At 43.3% G+C, this 15,394-nt stretch overlaps 2 protein-coding genes across 2 annotated transcripts in view; one reads left to right on the forward strand and one right to left on the reverse strand.

Annotated features, from left to right (window-relative positions):
* Window positions 1-1,259, forward strand: part of LOC126235045 (paternally-expressed gene 3 protein-like) — a 75,624-nt gene extending 74,365 nt beyond the window's left edge. The window contains exon 3 of the mRNA XM_049943781.1: window positions 1,191-1,259. Within this exon, the coding sequence (XP_049799738.1) occupies window positions 1,191-1,259 (69 nt within the window). The remainder of the gene's footprint in view (window positions 1-1,190) is intronic.
* Window positions 1-5,447, reverse strand: part of LOC126235043 (uncharacterized) — a 164,125-nt gene extending 158,678 nt beyond the window's left edge. The window contains exon 1 of the mRNA XM_049943778.1: window positions 5,381-5,447. The gene's annotated coding sequence lies outside the window, so the exon portion shown is untranslated. The remainder of the gene's footprint in view (window positions 1-5,380) is intronic.
* Window positions 5,448-15,394: the final 9,947 nt, after the last annotated feature.

A 15,394-nucleotide genomic window follows, 5' to 3' on the forward strand; every position in this document is an offset into this window, starting at 1 on the left:
TGATAACCGTGGCGCAAAATGAGTGCAGCATTCGATGTCACCGAACGAAGTGGGACAGTGGTTAGCCCACTCTACTTGCATTCGAGACAACGGTTCAAATCCGCGGCCGGTACAGGTTTTCCTCATTTCCCTAAATTTGTCCAGGCAAATGACATAGTCGATTTCCTTCCACATGTTTCAAACATTTCCGAAAGTGTGCTCCGTCTCTTATGACCTCGATGTCGATGGGACGTTAATCCATAAGCTTCCTCCCTCCCTTCATTCATTCATTCATTTATTTATTCATTCATTCGATACGTTATTCTTTATTAACGGTTTTAGAAATCTGAGCCTTTACAAGTACCTCCGCAGCTATTCGGCAAAGGACATAATAAAGTGTGTTTCAATCCGTTTAAGGAAAATCTTTCACAAGGCTGGCTGTCAAATACAAGCCCGTGTCCTGAGTATCAGGTGTGGTGTCGTGATGACAACGGATGCGTACTTCATTATCATTAGAATTGCTAATAATTGCTTTTGCATTTTAAAAATTACTTATACAGTAATCAGCGTAGTTTAATTGGTATCGGTGGCAAAATGTACGTTCTCTCTTCCACGTTCTCACAATTTTAAAGTAACCGCAAGTCGCGATGCACAATCGGTCTGTTGTAGGCCTTTCTTGTATCTTCTCTGCCAATCTTGCTCCGTAACGGTTCCTTACTGAGGAAAATATTCAAGTATCGGTCGAATGAGTAGGCTATGTCATTCGTGAGTGGATTTCACTTCTTGAAGATACTGTCAGTGAATTTCATTCCATCGTCTGCTACTCCTACGATTAATTTTATGTGGTATGTCAGCTTTCAATCACTCGGTACGCCTAGTCCCACATAGTCAATGAATATGACTGTTCCAATGATTATTCGTCAGTCCTGTAATCTGCGTGTTTATGCGCCATATGATATTGCTTATAGCGTGTAAAAAAACACACACATGTATTCCATATTTTGAGAGATTATAGTCTGTACGAAACAAGACAAAAATGTCCCCTAAAATGTATACCTTATGAGATATAAGCGCATGTTCATCTTCGCTATTGTGTAACTTATATCTTCTACTGTTAAGTTCTTTGTCATTACAAACGGCCAGCATACCGCAGTAAACAAAGACGGTTGAATTGTTGTGCTGGTGGTACCATTTGTTGTGGATTTTTTCAGGATACACGTCTCGTGGGCGACGGTTGCTTCCGTTTGAGAATAACGTCTGCCATCTCCTGTGATAAGTAATAGGCTTTCATTATGCTGTAAGTGCAAAGAAAGAACTACAATGTAAAAGCATTTCGGAAACTTATCAAAACACAAATGGTTCCATTATAACCCAGACCTGTGAATATGATTTGTGGTAACAACACTAACAGATGTTACTATGTTGCATACTGCATTCCCTACGACGTCCGTGACAGCGATGTACTTGCAGAAGAAGAGATGTTTCACAATAATGAAGATGAACACGTGCCTATAGCTCTTAAGGTATACATTTCAGAGGCCATGTTTACCGGGCATTTTTGTCTTGTTTGGTTCAGACCATCACATCTCAAAATATGGAATATATTTTTAACACCATGTTTTTTTTTAGCTGAAGAAGAGCTCCCAATTCCTGCACCACACGCCAATACTGCATGCATTTCAGTACATTTTTATAGCGCTGCTATTTAGAACAATATCAACTGCAATTAAAGAAGACATTGGGAAAACAAAAATTACGGAAAAATAAATGAATGGGATGAGAATTAGAATTTAACGCCTCGTACACAATTAGTCCATTACAGTAGAAGAGCACGTTAGCATTAGGCAAGGAAATCCGGTGTGTCCTCCTCAAATAAAAATAATTACATAATATTAATAATCTACTTTCGCTTCCAGGCTTCATATGGTCTGATACGTGCTACATTCAGTTATGTCTGCTTTCTGAACGCGCGAAAGCAGGAGCTGATAATGCAAAATCGGACATGTCTCATTTACGTCAACGGCATACTCTTGTTACCGACGGGAACGCGTTTTTCACTTGCTGAGATGTGCATCAGTTGCATGCAAGTAATCATGTCTTCATGGAACTCTACATTTGTCGAACTAGACATAGATAGACTCATAGAACTCTGGATCTCTTCTCCTACTAGCAGTCTTTCATTACAACAAATGTGTTGCATTTAGAGACACAGAATACCTTATTGTGCTCAAAAAATACCAAATAATAAGAAGTGAAAGGCCTGTTGTTGTGTCTTCCTAGCTTGGATCAGGGGAAGCTAACTATGATAGACAGGTTAGTTGGTTGATTTGGGCGAGGGAACCAAACAGCGATGTCATCGGTCCAATCGGGTTAGGGAAAGATGGGGAAGGGAGTCGGCCGTGCCCTTTCAAAGGAACCATCCCGGCATTTTCCCGAAGCGGGATTGAACCGTCGTCCTCCCGAATGCGAGTCCAGTGGGCTATCGACTGCACCAACTCGCTACGAAAACAGGTAAGTAGCGTTCTTAGCGACCTGCAGTGAACATCAGATACGGCAAAATAAGGAGCGAAACTACGAAAAATCGTTCAAATGGCTCTAAGCACTGTGGAACTTAACATCTGAGGTCATCTAGACTTTGAACTAGTTAAACCTAACTGATCTAAGGACACACACACATCCATGCCCGAGGCAGGATTCGAACCTGCGACCGTAGCAGCAGCGTGGTTCCGGACTGAAGCGCCTAGAATCGCTCGGTCACAGCGGCCGCCGAGCGAAACTACGTATTCTCGCTTTACGCAGTATGAATAATATAAGACAATATTTTTCTAATATTTTTCGTTAATATTTCATGAATGAGGCTCATAGTCTCGTGGTAAAGTGTGTACTTGGAAAAGCTGTTGTGACAGTGCAAGGTGACAAATTTTAATCCTTAACTTATCGTAGCCATGTACAATTTCATGAATGACATCGTAGCGTCTTTTGAGTATAAAATTATTTATTTATGAAGCCCAGTGTTGCAGTATCAAGTGGAAATAGTTGCGATTCAGCAGATATCAAAACCTGAAACCAGCTGATATGACATAACACTGAAGTCGGTTTTATCGCATTCTGCTCCTGACTGCCCTGTTAAAGTGTTGCTGTTATTCTGCTTATCTTTCGCTCAGTGCCTTAATATTATGTTGGGTGTGGCAAATGCTTTCGTACTTTTTTTTTTGTTTCGCTTAAACCAAAAGCTAGTTTCTTCGCATGGTATTCCGTGGACTCAACGTTTTTTTCGCACTTAATGCAGGCATCCGGTATTTTAAATCTGCAAAAAGCATATTTGTGCCATCAGCTGTACAGCTGTATGCGTATTCTCTATCTGTTTACATTATTACGATCATCTTCACAGGATGAAAACAGTGTACAAGAAGTACATCAATGCATCGAACATACTATTTTGTCATCAAGAAATGGTTCAAATGGCTCTGAGCGCTATGGGACTCAACTTCTGAGGTCATTAGTCCCCTAGAACTTAGAACTAGTTAAACCTAACTAACCTAAGGACATCACAAACATCCATGCCCGAGGCAGGATTCGAACCTGCGACCGTAGCGGTCTTGCGGTTCCAGACTGCAGCGCTTTTAACCGCACGGCCACTTCGGCCGGCTATATTTTGTCATCTATGAGCCACTCAAATACAGAACATATACAAGTATCCTAAGTCTGTATTGACAGAGTCGGTGTAAACGCACTGCACCATGGCACGATTACAGTAATACACACTTTGTGAGAACTCCACTCTTCAGCGTATGTTTTTCTCCTATGAATCCAGTGGTAATAATAGACACTGATAGAGAATAAACATACAACTGTACAGCTGACGGCACAAATATGCTATTTTCAAATTATCTAACAGCTGTGGACACACATACGAAAGCTCCGACATTAGAATTGGGGTGAGAGGATGATTCTAGTAGATGCATTTCTGCTAGATTGTATTGTTTTAAGTACCTATTGATAATGTGGGAAGATTGGTTGGTTGGTTGGTTTTTTGAGGAAGGAGACCAGACAGCGAGGTCATCGGTCTCATCGGGTTAGGGAAGGACGGGGAAGGAAGTCGGCCGTGCCCTTTTTGAAAGGAACCATCCCGGCATTTGCCTGGAGCGATTTAGGGAAATCACGGAAAACCTAAATCAGGATGGCCGGACGCGGGATTGAACCGTCGTCCTCCCGAATGCAATGTGGGAAGAGATTTGGGTAAGAACTATTGCATTTCTAACATTAGCAAAGAAGAAAACTGTAGTCACCAGGACTACAAAGCATTCTCATCTACATAGACGTGAAATGCATAGCACTCACTGGCAAGAAGAAACATAATTCAGAGAACTACACAGTCATTCCGCGCAATATACAATGAATACCAATTCTGTCAAAAGCTGTTAACATGGAGTTCTCCTTTAAATACGAGAAAGAACAGAAAACGGATGCAAACAAGTGAAGTGCAATAAAACAATATATTTGCAATGCAGGTTCAGGAGGAATGTTCGAAAGGAGTCGTGGGCGTTGGTCATTGACGTAATGTTAATGGGTGCCGTCAGGTCGTTTTTCGCGCATATATTCACAGTTTTGTTGTTAGTTGTCGAAGCCAACCAACATAAAGCAATAAGAAAAACTAGTTGTGGTGACAGATTGATCTGTATTCTAGCCCGAGGTATAGGTTAGATTGGAAGGCAACAGGCTGGTAGCCAGTTAGACTCGCGTGTATATTTGCCAAGATCTAGGTTAGGTTGGAAGGCAAGAGTTCGGTTACAAGTTGGCGATGCCGACGAATGTGATGTTAAAAAGCCTTGTGGCAGTGACAGAGTGATCTATAGCTTAGCCTGTTTGGATACATCGTCAATAACATCCCATTAAAATCACCATATTGTTTACTGCGTTTGTCGTATGTTTCCTGTGCCACTGGTCAAAGCTGACAACTCGTATCGAACATTCTTCTATATCCAGAATACATTTAAATCGAGCGGTTCACACACGGATCCGTAAACAGTAATAAATGTACATAACCCCACAGAACGCCATACGACGAAACACAGCTTCAGCTTTATATGAAACAAAAACAAAATATATGGAACCATTTACTCCGTCAGTACTTTGGACGTGAGCAGAAATCAAGCGGAATACTAGCAACGTATTTCCAATGGAATTCACACAATAAGTCGCAAGCAGAAACGAAATGTGATGGGACATGCATCAGTTTACTACGAAACACAAACAAGTACGGAAGATGTTAAATCATCCGACAGGAAAATGACTGGACGAGGGATTGATTAACTTGCAGCGACCCAAGTGGCCTGGCAGCGAACCAAAGTCGTGTTACCAGATGTCCCTACACGAGTTTCACGCCAGTGATTGTACTTACCGTGGCTCTTACGACTGAAGACAAGCGCGGAGACGGCAGGACACGAGCGGTACGTGTAGAGAGCCGCGTCGCTGGAGACTGGCGACCAACGCGACGAGGCGTGGTCCGTGGTGCCCCTGGCAGGCAGCGGCGCGGTAAATATAAACCAACGGCGGTGCGCTGCCGCTTGGCCGCTGCCGCTACTTAGCACGCCGGCCCGCGCGCTGACAGCCGTAAACACGCCTCGCCGGGGAGGGGACGAGTCGCCGGCAGGTGCTCCGTCCGCTGGCGCTCTCAAGTTCTGCTTAAACTGGGGCCAGCCTTGCGTAGCGTGCCCTTCAGCGGTACTGGATACGCACCGACGGCTTCCGTATCTGTTGCACGTGGGCTGCGCCATGTGGCGGCAATCACATCAGTTGGAACGGAGGAGGGACGCGTGCAAATGAGAACAAGGAGCGGCAGCGGGAAGGTCTGTGGTGTGCTCGGAGGACGCCAGCGGCGGGGAGGAGTAGGGAAGGTGTAGAATAGCGTCTCAACAAATATACAGCCGTGACTCAATACTAAACCCTGTATTACACGCTGCTCATAAAGGCCCCAATTTACCGGCCGAGCAATTTCGTGGCAACCTAGTTACGTGCCGACCGATTACAGCGCCGCCATATTGTTGCGATTTGTTTATCGTAAGTTCATTGTCTTCGTGTTCTACTAGATTCCGCTTAGTTTTACACAGAAACAAAACGGAGATTTGCCTTTGCTGTTTTGGAGGTAATAAGGCCAAAAAAAGCCGAGGAAAAGCTGTGGTCAAAGAAGTGGCTAATGCAACGTAAGAGATCACCTATGTTCTGCCACGTCAGCAGTTGGGATGCGATTATATTCGTAATTATCTCGGAATGGATGAATCATGCATTTCGGAGTTGCCGTACATCATCAAACCATTCTTAAGGAAAAATAACAGTCACTGGAGAGAATGTTACCTACTTTTTGATTTCTAGCGACTGACAGAAGTTATAAGGACCTCAAACTCAGTTCTGTAGTATCCCCAAAAATTATCAGTTAAAATGATCCTGAAACCAGCATTCTGATATACAGTTGACTGAAGTTATACATCCTGCTAAAACAAAATAAATAACACAAAATATGTTCATGTAAACACTATCAATTCCTTTCCTTATGTGGCATAATACATGACCTGCAAGTTTAAGAAACTTGTTCCAAATTCGAGCAAAGAAACTAATTTGGTGGAGGGGTACATCATCCGATACATACACTAACAGACAGATAAGGAGAGATTAGCAACTGTTAGACGTGTGAAGAAGTCGCACTCTTTGAATTCCATAGCAGAGGGCTTGGATATAGGCAGGACATTTTTAACATTAATAACAATGAAGCAAGTATACTTTATTAATTAATATCCACTGAACGTCGATATTTCTGTTTCTATATTTCATTTCCGATAGGTATAGCAAATAAAACGAAAAAATAGAATCGCAGAAGGTCGACGGACATTTAGTCTCTCTAAGTACCACATGAAACCACAGGTTCATTTCACTCTCGTGTGTTGCTATTCTTCTCGCGCCACGTACCCCACAAAACATCTGCAGTCTTGAAATTTCTCCAGAAACGCTATTCCTTAAGGTTTCGTCCGCTTTGCATCCTGTCACGTTTATCAAAACAGCATTTGACACGGTCGCAATGCCAGAAACGAACTTTTATTGTGAGGTTGGCACGACACCGCTACACACGTCACAATATGTTAGGTGGAGTGGTGTCGGGTCGGCAGTCGGATGTTTCTACACGGCCCAAGCAATGTTCGTCCTCATTCGGTAAAAACGCCTACACACGTCCAATCGCTCGGTCGGCCGGTCGGTCGGTCGGTGGGCTGGTTGGTGCGTATATAGGGCCCTTAAGGTTTACACCTCTACAATAGCCGGCCGAAGTGGCCGTGCGGTTAAAGGCGCTGCAGTCTGGAACCGCGAGACCGCTACGGTCGCAGGTTCGAATCCTGCCTCGGGCATGGATGTTTGTGGTGTCCTTAGGTTAGTTAGGTTTAACTAGTTCTAAGTTCTAGGGGACTAATGACCTCAGAAGTTGAGTCCCATAGTGCTCAGAGCCATTTGAACCACCTCTACAATAGCGCCACAAGTCTACATGTTTCGAACTGCATATTGGTTCACGTAGCTAGATTACACGATACACGCAAGATATTCATGACGAGAATCAGGACATGCGCAGTAGACGCCAATAACGCGCGAAACTGTAAGGGTAATGTCTCACTCCTTCCCTTAAAAAAGATTCAGAGAGCTCAAGATTCCTGTTTATTGTTGTCCTCTTATGGGAGTTAACGACTGAATTATGGATTCAGGTGACCGGGAAGTAAGGACGAATTTGAATTTTGCGCCATTTAGTCATATGACGATTGGCAGCCGTTGTTTTTTCATGTTTGTTATCTGTGATCCTTCCCATTAGTAGCTTGAGAGCTTTAATATGATTATTGTTGTTTGATGTTTATTTTCGTCATGGAGCATATGACAACTGAGCAATAAAAACAATGAAAGTCCCACGGAAACCGTTCGTCAATTGCGTGTGACTGTCGGACGTAATGCTGATCCTACCAAATTATCAGTTCCTTAGTTGATCCGAAAGTTTTGAGACCACGGATTCTGTTTCAAACGTTAAGAAAACATGACAACCGCGTTCTGTTCGAACACAAGAAAACATTGCTGGTGTGCTTGACAATATGACCGTAAGTCCCAGAAAATGGGTTCACCGACGATCTCAACAATTGAATTCACGAAGTCCACTGCATGGAATCCTTTCAAAAGATCTGCAAATGCCTGTTCACAAAATTCTACTTTCAGAAGGGTTGAAACCTGCAGATCATGGCAAGAGACATTGATTTGCTCAGTGGTCGACAAGCGGAGAACGAGAACTACACAAAAAGAATAATTTTCTCAGACGAGGCGCAGTTCCACCTCAGTGAGTACGTCCATAAGCAGAACTGCAGAATTTGGGGTACCGAAACTCCACGAGTGACTGTAGAAGAGCAGGTGATCCGCAACGCACGTCTGCGTCGTTCGGGTTCTGGGCCGGAGGAATGATCGGCCCGTACTTTGTCGAAAATGATGAGGGAACTGCCGTCACTGTGAACGACGATCGTTACCGAAACATGCTTTCTGATTCGTTTTTCTCTCTTATGGATGCAAATGACGATGTTTGGTTTCAACAAGTCGGTGTGATATGTCACACATCCCGTGAAACGATTGCTCTGCTAAATGACAAGCTTTCTGAGAAAATTATCTCTCTGCATGGCAATCAGGAATGACCTGACAGATCTTACGCCTTGTGACATTTTTTTTCTAGGGATTTGTGAAATCAAGAGTGTACGTCATAAACCACAAACAGTACACCAACTGAACGATGAAATTAAAAAGCATCCCACCAGATGTTTGTGCATTCGTCATCGAGAAATTCAATTAACGCATTGTTTGTTGGCGCGCGACCTTGGGTGGCCATATGGAGGATACAATTTGTCATTCATAAATGGAAGAAGTTACTTATTGTGCATGTAAAAAAAATACATTTTCAGTCAATTTTGTATGTTCTTTAGCACTTTAATATCATTCCCTATTTCCCGGACCCCCAAATAATGACAACTGTATGCCCAGTCGTATGGTCATCTAAATTTACGTTTGTACAGCATGAAAAGGCGCTGGCAAGGCGTTCCGGACAGGACCCTCTGCATCATACTTGAGGTTCGTCAAAATCCTTTATTAACAGGTCTTATGGCCCTCTTGTTAATGACAATGGACGTGGCTTGTTTAAACAAGCTGCTACCACGACACATGAAGGAATTCCCTTCAAGTGACTCAGTAATGTAGCAGGCAATTTCATGTCGTCGGAAGTGAGAGTTAAATTTTATATATATATATATATATATATATATATATATATATATATATATATATATATATATATATATATAGCGATCATTCTCGCCAACTACTGGCAGTTTCTCTTTACTGGTACGCGGTAATAATGCAAAGGATGCAATCATATCAAACATCAACATTTTTCAATTATATTTGCTGCGTACACACACTGAAGATCGCACATGTTAAGATATATGCACATTTACTAAGAAATAAACGACTGCCGACGTACCTTATTGTGGTCGGTCGTCAGGATGATACACACACGTTTCCTCCCTATAATCACAAAGTTTCTTTAGCCCTTTCGATTTCGACTTTTCTAGAACACTATCAGTACGAAGAATGATTTTTGCAAACAGCGTGCATAAAAGAATGCCGCCAGCAAATATTTCTTTCGTTTCATTACCGCGTCTATGTAACATAAGGCACTGTAAAATGCACAAAAACTCTAATACGAAAACAACCACAATTCTCAACAATAACAGAATACAATAAACAATAACAAGTAGAAAATATTCTCGGGGTACCCCTTGTATGCATGCATGCTTTATTGCTGTCTAGTGTGCATGCTCAGATTCGCGGAAGTGAATTTCTGTTTCTGTGCAGGTAATGTGTCTGCTACACAAGAACGGCAACAGGCGTAAATGACGCAGCCCACACAGTTCACGCGTCACTGGTTATTCCCTGATGCCTTAAAACACGTCCCACCACCCTGTCTTGTCAGTGTTTCCCATATAATCTACTCTTCGTCGACTCTACGGAGAACCACCACACTTCGAAGTGTATCAGATTTTCAACATCGTTCCGCAGCACCAAATCTGAGAAGATTCGATTCCCTTCTGTTCCGGTTTCCCTAAGATCGTGTTTCATTATCATACAATGTTGTGCTTGAAATGTACATTCTCAAAAATTTCCCCCTTAAATTTAGTCTCATATTTGATACTAATAGTTACTTTGCCCAAGAAAGCCCTCTCTTCCTGTGCCAGTCTGCTTTAGATGTCCTTGCTTCGTCAGTCATCGGTTAATTTACTTTCAAGGTAGCAGGGAGACACAATGCCGCTCTATGTCTAATCTCCCATCACGTCCCTGGTACCAAAATTGTAAATATTGCAGAAACTATATGGTGACAATGCTTCGACTTCGCTTCAACCACGTGAGGTTCCGGCAACATATCTACCGCCTCAACATGGTCACATCTTCTTCACGTGAATGCGGCAGTGAGGAAGATGTTAATCACATTTTCTTCGGCAGCCACAGAAGGCATCAAGAAACTACGAAGCTGTTACGGCGTCTGATCTCTGGAAATGATCTGTCTACAAACATTAAGACCCTTTTTGCAACAGAAGACACTGAAGTGTATAAACTCCTGCACAGATATGTAGCATAGGGTTGCGGCGGGGCGTGGTCGGTCGGTCGTTCTCCCGTCTCCTTACTCTCTCTCAGCCACTTTCATCGAACAGTTCACCTACCTCCATATTTCTTGCTTCCGACGTATGTTTACTCTGCAGTAGTAGATACATGCTAGGCAGTGTAAAGCAGCGTTTTTGAAACCACTACCTAATAGCTACCACACAGAGGCCGCGTAACTCAAGTCGCAGATCAGTCCTGTAAGTTCATTTTCACAAATTTTGGTTGGTAGGAGAATGCATATTAATTGCAGTAAGCATTTGAAAATTCTGTTAACGCCTTTTTATTCCTAAGGAAGCACATGAAATGGCTATGAAGTCCGTATTTAATAAGACAAATGCTCTATCATTCCAAATTCACCGTCTATGCTACATATTTCACACGAAAAAGGAGCCAGAATTTCTGCAAGTCCGACCCGGTTAAATTTGCGATCTAACAGTTGCTAACCCACCACTATTAGCGAGTTGAACATTCGGTCGTTGCAAGGGTCTCCTATGTCAGAACTGCTCGCCAAAGTATTCCATAAAGAACACGGAATGTGCCATGCGGAATAGTCACTATGACGAATGCTTCACAAGCCCCCCAAAAAAACTTCCACCGGATACGATGGAAATACACTAGTTCCAGCGAGAAGTCAGGCCCTGATCGGTGGAACGGGAACATGAGAGATGGAAGGATAAGTTGAAGGATATCCTTCTTCTGCAATAATAAAAGTTGCAGCTAGTGAAGGCACTGCGGACGTCTCCTTAACTGGAAAGAGCCCAGTTAGAGCCCAGGGACTGCTCTACGATTTCCTATTTGTGGCGGAGGCCTTTTCTTAGACGTATGAAACAGACAGTACCGTGCCATATCATGACCTCGGAGCCTAACGAACTTTGCGAGGAACAGAAAAAACGGCTCTTCCTTGATCCCGTGGAGACCGATAAACAGCTTGCCACTATTCACAATTCCCACTGAAATCAGGAAGATCATTCGGAAGTCGAAAGGCACCTTGGCTCCAGGTACAGACTGCATAACAAATGAACACCTAAAACAGCTTCCACGAAGAACATTGGTTATTCTGATTTCACTATTAACAAGTATTTGCAGCTCATCTTTCTTTTTTCCATCTCAGGCGGCCAAAATTGTTCCCCTACCCAAGTCAGGAAAGGACCACCGGCAAGCCCCAAACTATAGGGCAATTAGGCTGCTCACTGCAATGACTAAAATCGTCGAAAGGGTAGTGCTCCACCACATCTATTAGTATCTTGCACCCGGAGGAACTATTAGGTTCGAACAATATGGCTTTCAAAAGAAACTGTCCGCAGAAATGCAAGTCCTCCGCGCGATGCAGCTCAATACTAACACCTCAGCGTCACAGGCAGCGGCATTATTGGATTGGGAAATTCTGTATAAGGTTTGGCGGAAAAGGGTCGCCAAGGACATGATGTACCGGACATCAGTTCTGGATTGTTACACACATCTGGTCGACAGCATGATAAGCGAATCACAGTATCCGTCGAAGAGCAACGCTCTAACGCCAGACTGCTTTCCGCTGAAGTCCCACAGGCCACAGGCCTCGGTCCTGTCGCCATATTCAGTTGGTCTGCCCGTAGAAGAAAACTTCCACCTGGCGCAATTTCCGGATGACACATCGCTCCTTACCAACGGACAGCAGCACTTTAAACGTCAATCGCCTCCAGGGACAACTTAACAAATGGTCACTTGCTGCCTTAGTAATAAACTAGGCAACTACTACAGGAAAAATCTCGACTAGACCCTATCCAAGTTTAGGATCATCGGATGCCATGGACGCCCCATGTTCGGTACATCGGATTAACGATGAACGCTGATCTCTACTTTCATGACCGTATTCGGGAAAAGAGGAGAGAAGGCATTCGAGTGACGGGAGCTGTGGCTCCGTTTCTCAACAGCCAAGAATTGCTCATGAAGATCTAGTTGAAATTGAAGAAAGGCACGATGCTCTTGGCCATGATATGCGGTAAGTCAGCATCTGGAATAGCCTCAAAGACTCAAGTCACTGCAAATCCCAAATAAAGTTCTCTGGTTGGTACCACGTGTACCCCTCTGGGAGAGAATACATGATTTACACGCCACAACTCAGACAGCTACACGAAAAGAGGTCACAAAAGAAAACATCAAGCTCTACAGGAAAACCGATCTTCTTGGTGATGTCTTACCCCAGTCCAGATACGTAAGTATAGCTCACTCGATACAGGGCCACAGATTCAATGTTCTCCTAAATCTGAAGATGAAAAATAAGCACTCATGAAATACACTGCTGAACAAAACCTTGAAAAACTATTGTAAAATGTAATGTACGATACTAGAGGTCTCACTGACCCAGGCACTTCATGCATTATCCAGTTAGAGCCCATATACTGGGGAGTGTTTACAACTGGCTTGCTTTGTGGCCGTTTCCCAGTCATGAAAACATACCGACCTACCGCTGCCGCAGCGGCACACCGCCAGCAATACAGTGTCAACAAGATCTTCATTCAGTTTGTGTTCAGCACCGCAGTAACATACCATGTAGAGGTGTACGATACTTTGAGTCAGGATAGTAGCTTTACTTTCAGCAGGTCATTCACAGCAATATTATGCCGATTGGTTATATGTCACTCAAAGTAGCGTGTGTAAGGTGTGGAGAATGTGCAGACAGACGGGAATGTGAACGATAGACCTCACAATGGCCGTCCTCGTATGACAACACCAATACAGATCGTTTCCTCCAACTATATGTTCCCAGGCGCCCGACATTGACTGCCAGAAATATTGGCAATGACTTCTCCCGGACAACAGCGGTTCGTATCTCAGACCAAACAGTGCGTAGAAGATTGTATCACGGTGGACTTCATTTCAAAAGACCAATGAGAAGTTTTGCACTGAACCAACGGAACCTACGCAATCGAAGGACGTGGGCTCTTGCACATCAGCGTTAGACCATTGCAGAATGGAGTAATGACATGATTGCTAACGAGATCAGGTTTGGTTTGCAACCGGACTCTAAATGTACTACTGCTTGCAGAAGCGCTAGTCGACGCAAAGAACGTCGATACGTTCAGGAATTGTTTTGCAGGTGGAAGTGTAATGGTCTGAGCGGCAATAATGATGGGACGGCGGAAAGCTCTAAATCCAATCCACGCAAAATTTGACTTGTCCGCGATATCTCCAAGAGATCTACATCTACATCTACATGGTTACTCTGCAATTCACACTTAAGGGCCTGGCAGAGGGTTCATCGAACCACTACTTCTCTAGTATTCTCCTCTAGAACGGCGCGTGGGAAAAAGGAGCACCTAAATCTTTCCGTCAGAGCTCCGATTTCTCTTATTTTATTATGATGATCATTTCTCCCTACGTAGGTGGGTGTCAACAAAATATTTTCGCCTTCGGAAGAGAAATTTGGTGATTGAAATTTCGTAAATAGACCTCGCCGCAAAGAAAACCGCCTTTATTTCAGTGGCTGCCACCCCAACTCGCGTATCATATCAGTGACACTCTCACCCCTACTGCGCGATAACACGAAACGAGCTCCCCTTCTTTGCACTTTTTCTATGTCCTCCGTCAATTCTACCTGGTAAGGATCCCACACCGCACAGCAATATTCCTGCAGAGGACGGATAAGTGTAATGTTGTCTGTCTCGTTAGTGGGTTTGTCGTATTTTCTATATGTTATGCCAACAAAGCGCAGTCTTTGTTTCACCTTCCCCACAATATTATCTAAGTGGCCTTTCCAATTTAAGTTGCTCGTAATTGTAATTCCTATGTATTTAGTCGAATTGACATGCCTTAGATTTGTGCGATTTATCGTGCACCCAAAATTTGTCGGATTTCTTTTAGTACCAATGTGGATGACCTAGCACTTTTCTTTGTTTAGTGCCAATTGCTACTTTTCGCACCATACAGATATTCTCTCTAGATCATTTTTAATTGAACTGATCGTCTGGTGATTTTACTAGACGGTAAATTACAGCGTCATCTGCAAACATTCTAAGGAGGCTGCTCAGATTATCACCTAGATCATTTATGTAAATCAGGAACAGCAGAGAGACTAAGACACGACCTTGCGGAACGTCAGATATCACTTCTGTTCTACTCGGTGATTTACCGTCTATCACTACGAACTGTGACCTCTCTGAGAGGAAATCACGAATCCAGTCACACAACTGAGACGATATTCCATATGCACTCAGCTTGATTAATAGTCGTTTGTGAGGAACGGTATCAGAAGCCTTCTGGAAATCTAGGAATATGGAATAGATCTGAGATCCCTTGTCGACAGCACTCATTACTTCACGGGAATAAAGAACTAGCTGTGTAGCACAAGAACTATATTTTCTGAATCCGTGTTGGTTATGTATCAATAAGTCATTTTCTTCAAGGTGATTCATAATGTTCGAGTACAGTATATGCTCCAAAATCCTACTGCAAATTGAGATCAGTGATATGGGTCTGTAATTCAATGGGTTACTCCTATTTCCTTTCTTGAACACTGGTGTGACCTGTGCTACTTTCCAGTCTTTAGGAGCAGACCTTTCGTCAAGTGAACGGTTGTATATGATTGCTAAGAAAGGCGGTACGTGTCTGCATACTCTGAAATGAACCTGATTGGTATACCATCTGGACCGGAAGACTTGCCTTTCTTAAGAGATTTGAGTTGTTCCACAACACCTAAGACATCTACTTTTATGTCACT

The sequence above is a fragment of the Schistocerca nitens genome, chromosome 2 (assembly GCF_023898315.1).
Source record: "Schistocerca nitens isolate TAMUIC-IGC-003100 chromosome 2, iqSchNite1.1, whole genome shotgun sequence".
In the NCBI taxonomy this organism is placed as follows: Eukaryota; Metazoa; Arthropoda; class Insecta; order Orthoptera; family Acrididae; genus Schistocerca; species Schistocerca nitens.